The sequence below is a fragment of the Podarcis pityusensis genome, assembly GCF_964106645.2.
Source record: "Podarcis pityusensis genome assembly, chromosome: 7".
Taxonomy (NCBI): domain Eukaryota; kingdom Metazoa; phylum Chordata; class Lepidosauria; order Squamata; family Lacertidae; genus Podarcis; species Podarcis pityusensis.
The window spans coordinates 88,651,502-88,658,963 of record NC_138031.1 but is presented as its reverse complement, the minus strand read 5'-3'; the positions used below and the strand labels follow the sequence as shown (position 1 = coordinate 88,658,963).

General features: G+C 41.1%; 1 protein-coding gene across 4 annotated transcripts in view; it reads right to left on the bottom strand.

The window, feature by feature from the left end:
• Positions 1-2,199: 2,199 nt before the first annotated feature.
• CFAP61 (cilia and flagella associated protein 61) overlaps positions 2,200-7,462 on the bottom strand; it is a 126,869-nt gene continuing 121,606 nt past the window's right edge. For all 4 annotated transcript variants that reach the window (XM_081015133.1, XM_081015135.1, XM_081015132.1 and 1 more), the window contains one exon: positions 2,200-2,626. In XM_081015133.1, the coding sequence (XP_080871259.1) occupies positions 2,426-2,626 (201 nt within the window). In that variant the 3' untranslated portion in view covers positions 2,200-2,425. The remainder of the gene's footprint in view (positions 2,627-7,462) is intronic.

The following is a 7,462-nucleotide window of genomic DNA, read 5'->3' as shown; positions in this document are numbered from 1 at the left end:
TACATGTAAGTTTGACCTATCTGGGTAGGCTTGCTTAAACAAAGACATTTTTAAGCAGGCATCTGAAACAATATGACAAAGGCAAATGCCTAATGTCAATGGGCAGGGAGTTCCAGAGCGTAGATGCTGCCACAGTGAAAGATCCGTTCCTTACAGTTGCACAATGAACATTATATAGCATTTGTAAATGTGCTAGTTCTGCAGATTGGTGTATGTTTTCCTATTTGTTTACAACTCGAGTTGCTGGTGCTTACCTATAAAGCCCCAAACTGCTTAGGGTCAGGACTTTAAGCTGGCAGTGAAAAGCATTTTAATTCTGCTTGAATTTTAATGTGTGTGTGTTTTTTTTTAAAAAATGAGATTGAATTGGCTGTTCTTGGTTTCTTAATGCTGTGTTTTAATTTTGTTATGCTTAAACTGGTTTTGCAGTATTTACTTTTCTTGTAAACTACATTGGGCCAAAAATCAGTATTTATAATTTGCATTGTCATTAATCCAGGCCATGAAGGTACCTTTGTGGAAAACACAGAACACCCTAGAGTAATGTTGCTTGAGCCCAACTTGAATGCATTTGGAGCCATGCTAACAGCACTAGGCCACCATTCATTATGTAACCTACATACATTCAACAACCATCAATATAGGTTTGTAGTGTTAGTGATCTCATGCAGACAGAATCATGGACACAATTTTATTGAATACAGATTTAGATGCAAATTCAGAAGAATTAATTTATGTAAGTTTTTTCAAAAGCTTGATTTTAAGTACATGACACATTTGAGTGGTGGAAGTGGGTGTTCACCCAAGGAAGGCTGGACCGCTGTCCTAGCCTGTTCTTAGGGAGAACCAGGCAACTTGACTAATGCGGTCCAAATGTAACCTCCTTTATTGGTAATTTTTGCTCTGAACATTGCCTTCAAAAAAGCTTTTTGTGTAACTCAAAGCCATACTGCTGGTGGTATTTTCTCCTTCACTTTGGTTAGTCTTCTGGCACAGTAAAAAGTACCATGCGAGAACCAAGAGGAATGAGGTGGCAAAAGCCTAGACAAGACTACAATCCTATAGCCTTTTACTTAGGAATAAGCCCACCTGAACCCAATGCAGCCTCTGTCTTGGTAGACATGCATAGGATTGCACTGTTAGTTTCCTGATTTTGTAGACCCTCCTTGGCAGAACAGAGCTCAGTGAAAATAGTTTAAAGGTCTTTGTAAGTGGTTGTTGTTGTTGTTTAGTCGTTGAGTCGTGTCCGACTCTTCATTACCCCATGGACCAGAGCATGCCAGGCACTTCTGTCTTCCACTGCCTCCCTCAGTTTGGTCAAACTCATGCTGGTAGCTCCGTGAACACTATCCAACGTTCTCATCCTCTGTCGTCCCCTTCTCCTTGTGCCCTCCATCTTTCCCAAAAGTAAGTGGTACTGACACGCTTTGCCTTAAAGCCCCAACCTGTTCTCCTCCTTTGACAATTCCTATTAAGCATAATCCTTCCTATCTTTGGCCACACCTCTTTAATGAAACAGATACAAAATAATAATATATTACAAAAGATACCTTTTAAAAAGCCTTTACTCCATCATGATGTCCCTTTATCACATCATATGCCAGTGCTGATCTGACTACCTGCTCCTTTTCACCACTAGGCACAGATGGAAATTCTCCAGATTTCATTCAACAACTTGCTTTATTTACTCTACTTTCCCACCTTGGCTGATTTTTCTTTCTTATTGGCTGGACCAGTAACAAACAATTCTAGCAGGCCAAGCTGCAATTGGTCAACGGGTTGCTGAGATGCCTTTGGAAAGGAAGTTAACCCCGCAGCTGCTGGGTCACTAGCCAGCACATTAGAGAATTGACCTCCCTCCCACTACAATGTACCTTCTGTCCAGGAAAACAGAAAGATACAAAGTTCGCATTTGGAATGAACAATTAAAAAGCTAAAATGCAATATGCAAATCTTACCAGCCATCTGTCAGGTTCTGCTTGGGAAGGAGACTCCAGCATAGAGGAGCCCAAACGACAGCAAAAGGCAGCAAAACTCTCGAGCTGAGTCAGTGCTATGAAATGGAGTTACTTTAATAATAATGAAGAGAAACTGTTGTTGGTGTTGAAGGTTTTCACATCAGATAAAGAGGACTTTTACAAATATCTATTTAATGGTTACTTAACTTGTAATATGTAAGAATTGCACTCTATAATCACGTAACTGCATGACTTATTTATTTGATTTTTAATTCAGTCTTGCAAAACAACAAAATCAGGATTATGCTCCACCTGGTGGGCTTTTTAAATAAGACAGATTTCATTTTGCACACAGGACAGTCATGAAGAGTTTGAACAAAATGACATGCAACCCACCCATCCCCCAAATTTTTGTTAAGACCCTCATATAATTTAAAGTAACATAGGCCATACTTATCCAGCCACACCTAAACTATCCCTGGCCAGGCAAACATTGGCAGGTGATAATTGTTATAGTCTAGATAATTGAGAATGCTTTTCTCCAGCAGTTCCTTGTGGACGCTTTGCTTATAGAACCGTTTGAGATATGTCTTTGGTCTCTCCATTAATGCAAGTTCACCGTCCACAACTTGGCGAACAAGTTCTTGAAGTGAAGGAACACCTTCTTCCTGTAAGCAATAAATGACAAAAGAAAAAGTGTGAAGATAATCATGAACTTGATTAAAGTGCCTGCAGTGGTGTCACCTTCTTCTGCCATATTAGTAAAACTAATGCACAAAGGATTTCAGGAGAAGCCCCAAATAAATAAATTGTGCACATGCAATGGGCAGAAAGCTGCACCAGAAAGAGGATTCAAATCTAAGGCAAAGTCAAACTGGGATTTATTGCTTTGTGTCTTTAGCCAGAGGCTATCTGTTAAGCCTCCCTTTCACCTTCTCTTATCCCCAAGGCCCTGGGAGCTAATACAGAGAGGCAGCTGCTCACAGCATTCCCTGGAAAGCTAGCAGACAGGCTGGCTGGCTGATTCCCAAAGTGCTCTAGTAGTACATGCCCTATTCACTTCCATGACAGAGAGGGTAGGCAGAAGGAAGGTGACTGTTTAAGGAGGTCTGGTACCAGTGGAAGACCATAACCAACAATCTGAAAGAACAATTTTATTCTAAAGGTGTTGTGATATGCAAAACTTAAATCAGTTCATAAGGTGAATGGGAAACCAACATCCACAAAACCTTTCTCCTTTCTCCCTGCCACTCTAACAAAATACAGATTTTGAATTCTTTTGGGACTGGGAAGTATTGATGTTACTTCGTAAAGCACCAAAAAAACCAGAAACAAAATCCTACTACTGAACCACCCTCACCCCAATTGCACATTTGTTTCCTCTTCCAACCTATATCCCACATTAACACCATCCACACATGGCAGGGATAGTGCACAAATGCCTTAAGATATGCTTGGAGTTCTTTCTTCAAAATGGGTCCCTTGAACACTGTTCACCTAATCACAGCTCAGGAAAAAAATGTATATCTGTGTGGTCAGGTACATTTGATTCACATCATCAGCACACTGACTCCCATGTGAGTGATAAACCACTTTGTGGGGTAGTTTGATTCAAAGGGGCTTCAGCAACTTCACAGACACAAAGTGTCATCTTATGTTTGGCGGCTGGCTGGTTCTGCTTCATTTGCCATTAAAATCTCTTAAAATCCCATTGCCTGTCCTAAAATTGGGGCACAAAACTGCAAACAGCCCATCTGGGATCGTTCTGGTCAGCCTTAGGATCATGCTAAAGATGTAAACCTTCTGAATAGTGGAGGGATGGATGGGGGCAGAGGAAGCTTGTTTGCAATGGCTCATACAGCAGATTCTGTGCATGACTGAGCCAATGCTGGGTCTGGGTCCCAAGCTCCAGTATTATGGGAGAACCAGCACCATCGTTCAGTTTGGATACGGTCCTTTACACCTGATTTTGTGAGGTGCTGAATTGTTTCTCACAGCAGGTTACTGAATCTAACCATAAAGCTCTTATCACAGATGCTCATCACTTAACATGGGGAAGCATGCAAACTAGCAAAGTCAGGAATGCTAAATGTTAGGTGGCATTGAATCTTGCACAGAACATAAAGACAAATGGTAAAGGGATTTTAAGAAGATGACAAGGAGATCAAGTGAGACCACTGAATACCAAGAACAGAAAGGAAACAAAAGACTATTTGGATATGGAAAAATACTTAATGACTCCCTTAGTAAAGCAGCTGTTGAACAGGACTGTGTTGAAAGGAGTCTAGAAGGAAATTAGGGTGAGGAAAGTAAAAAAATTACATCTGAGTTCGATGAGCAAAAGTTTAAAGCTATGCACTTCACTCTTATATTTGCAGAACAAATGTTACAAGAAGAAAACGTAAGGCTGTAAAATGGAATATGGCAGGGGTGGACTTGGGTCATATGGTGTCCTGAGTGAGAACAAACAGCTTTTTTTAGGGAAAAAGAAAGTCCTGTTTTTGGGGAGATCAAGGTTAAGCTGTTGGCCATTTTTAGGGAGAAAGGGGGGCAGCCACTCATCAACAGATCGCTGGGTAAAACAAACAGCCTCACTGAATAAACTCCATCTTCCGTTCTGCAGATCGTGCAACAATGGAGGGTGGGACTGGATTCTATTTTACCAACGCTAAGGAAAGGGACACAGCAATTGATCACGATCTACCAAAACCTCCCGGGGATCTACAAGTAGATCACGACTGACCTGTTGGACATCCTTGAACTAGGCTATTACCTATGAAATGATATCCTAATTAAATTGGATAAAATGTACTGTCACTAAGAAGGTGAATTGGCTAAAGGATCGGCTACAAACATAAAAGGTTTTGCAAAAAAGCAAACTTCCAAACTGGACAAAAGAAGTAAGCTCAGGATTAGCCATGAAGAGACACACGCATAGCAGCCAACTCTTAGGGGCCAAGGTCCCTTTGCTCCCCCAATACAATATTTGAGGGGGGTGCCCCTCCCAAGTTGATGAGCATTTCCAGTCGAATGGTATGAGCGTGCCATGTCATGTGATCCGATTATGCAGGGCGGGGCTTCCCCCCAATATTCATTTCAATTGGTAGCCCTGAATACATGTATCCCTGCAAGGTGGATGGGGCAGCTTTGATCATACTGAGCAATGGGGAGGGGTTGCCTGAGTGCCTTGGGTTTTCTATCACTGCTTGGGCCCCATGTGATTCAGTGAAAAGCTGGGTATTTCTAGTTAAAATAGGCATACTGCAAATGCTGCACCTCTGCAAGGTGTTTTTTTTTTGGGGGGGGGGTATAATTCAGATGCAATGAGGAGGGAAATGTTTATTTATTTAACAAAATTCATATACTACTTGATTCCTATTCTGCTTGCTTGTAGTAAAACCTGTAAGCGGTTTCCAAGAAATATTGACATTATCAATAAAAAAGTTAAAACATTTAAATATCATTAAATTAACAGCAAATAAGGTCTAAACATGTCAGCATCTACATATATTTATGTGAGTATGAATGTGGACATTTGTGCAGAATAAACTCATGGCTCTATAAGGATTTGAAGGATAAGGTATAGAGAAATAAATAGAAGAACCATACCATGATTGGTTTAAACAGAATGGACTTCAAGTAACATTATTTGGAGGATCAAACAAAATTAATATAAAATGAGTATGGTCATTGAAATTCATGTTGTCCTACAGATAATGTAGCTTCTACTTATTGGGCCTTATGTACTATTTATGCTTAATAAGGGAGTTGCAAGATCACCGATGGTTAGAGTGAATTCAGAATGGTGTTTTTCAAACCAGGACTGAGAATCAATCAAACATGCAGGAGAAGCACATTGTACAAGCCCTTCCTAGATTACAGCACTTCAGACTGCAGGTGAGGAATCAAATAGTTTAGTATTCATCTACCTAAAAATCTTCCTGCACATTCACAGCTAGCATTTCAGGGAGGTTTTGACCCAGGTAACTCTCCAACATGCTAGCTTTGCAGTTAAGGGTATCACAAGTAAAAGCAAATAAAGTTGTGTTAAATATAGAGGGCACACTTGCTATGCAGACAAACTTTAATAAGGCCGTTGACTTCTCACATGACAGCCTCATAAGAAGCCTTGAAAAATGTTGAAACAAGCTGCATAAAAATGTGTTCACAAAAGTCCTATCTATATCCAGCAACTTCGCATGATGTGCCTGCATGTATTCTGTTATGAGCAAATTCTGTCTGATTCAGCTCAGTGATGAGGGCAGGCCATCATACATATCAAAACTGAGATGACTGGAAACATTTCCTATTCCCCCATCATGCACCCTGCTATGCTCCTCTTCATACCTGGAAAAGCCTCATCTTCCCATCTATCATGTGTAACCAAGCCATTCATTACTCCTTAAAACCCAGATCCTCTTCAGCCTTCCTGTACTACTGCAGTCTCACCACTTCTGCAGAATTTGTTAACTCTCTCACGCCTCCTTTATATTCTGCTTTCCTTAGGGCTGGTTCACTCAGGTATGCTGACTACTTGGTGTTTTCAGCCACAACGGAGGATTGCATATGTGAATTAGCCACTATAGATCAAACACCACAAAAATAGCTTCATATAATCTTGCATCACCTGGGACAAAGGTTTTTCAATGGAACCAGTTCACACATCTAACTTGTGTACTGTTATGGTTGCCCCAAAGGATACTGAAATGGACCGGGATACGGGGCAGAAAAGGACCATCAAAAAGGTCATGGGGTTGGTGCACAATTGCATTCTGGGCTTTCTAATTTAGAAGAAATGCAGTGAAGGAGAGACATGACAGAAGCCCTTTTATGGCATGTCTGGTATGACTAAAGTAGATTGAAAGAAGTGAACTTAGGGTCCAACAATGAAGTTGATTGATAGTGGATTCAGAAAAAAAGAAAACAATTCTTCATAGAATGCACAATTTCACTGTCCCAAGATATCATGGCCACCATGCACACTCCCTTGTTCCTGCAATTGAGGGGGCACACCGCCAGAGAACTTTGTGGGGGCCCAGCCACTTCACTGATTTTTTTTTGGAGGTCCTGGCCTCCCACCCCCCTACTTGGCACCCCTTGATGGCCAAATTTATTTCAGATAGCAGCCATGTGCATGATCTGGATTGAAAATGCAGTGTGGAGAAAGTTTGTGCAAATGCCATTTCTCCAATGAAAACTGTCACTCTGAAACAGTTATCTTTTAGTAGCAAAAACATGAAGGCGCATTCTGGGCCTATGTGGTAAAGTAATGAGGGAAATAGGCATTTGGGCCTGGTAGTGGTACTTTCATTGGGAAAATGATATGGGGGAAAGAGTTTAAAACTTAATTCCTCTGCACTCAATTCCCCTCCTGTTGCTTTCATGCCCTCACTGCTGGCTACCTGGAAGAAGTATGTGGGTGGCTACTCTGGAAAGAGATATCTGACAGGATGGATCTTGGATCTGATCCAGCAGGGCTCTTCTTCTGCTTTTATGTTGTTAAT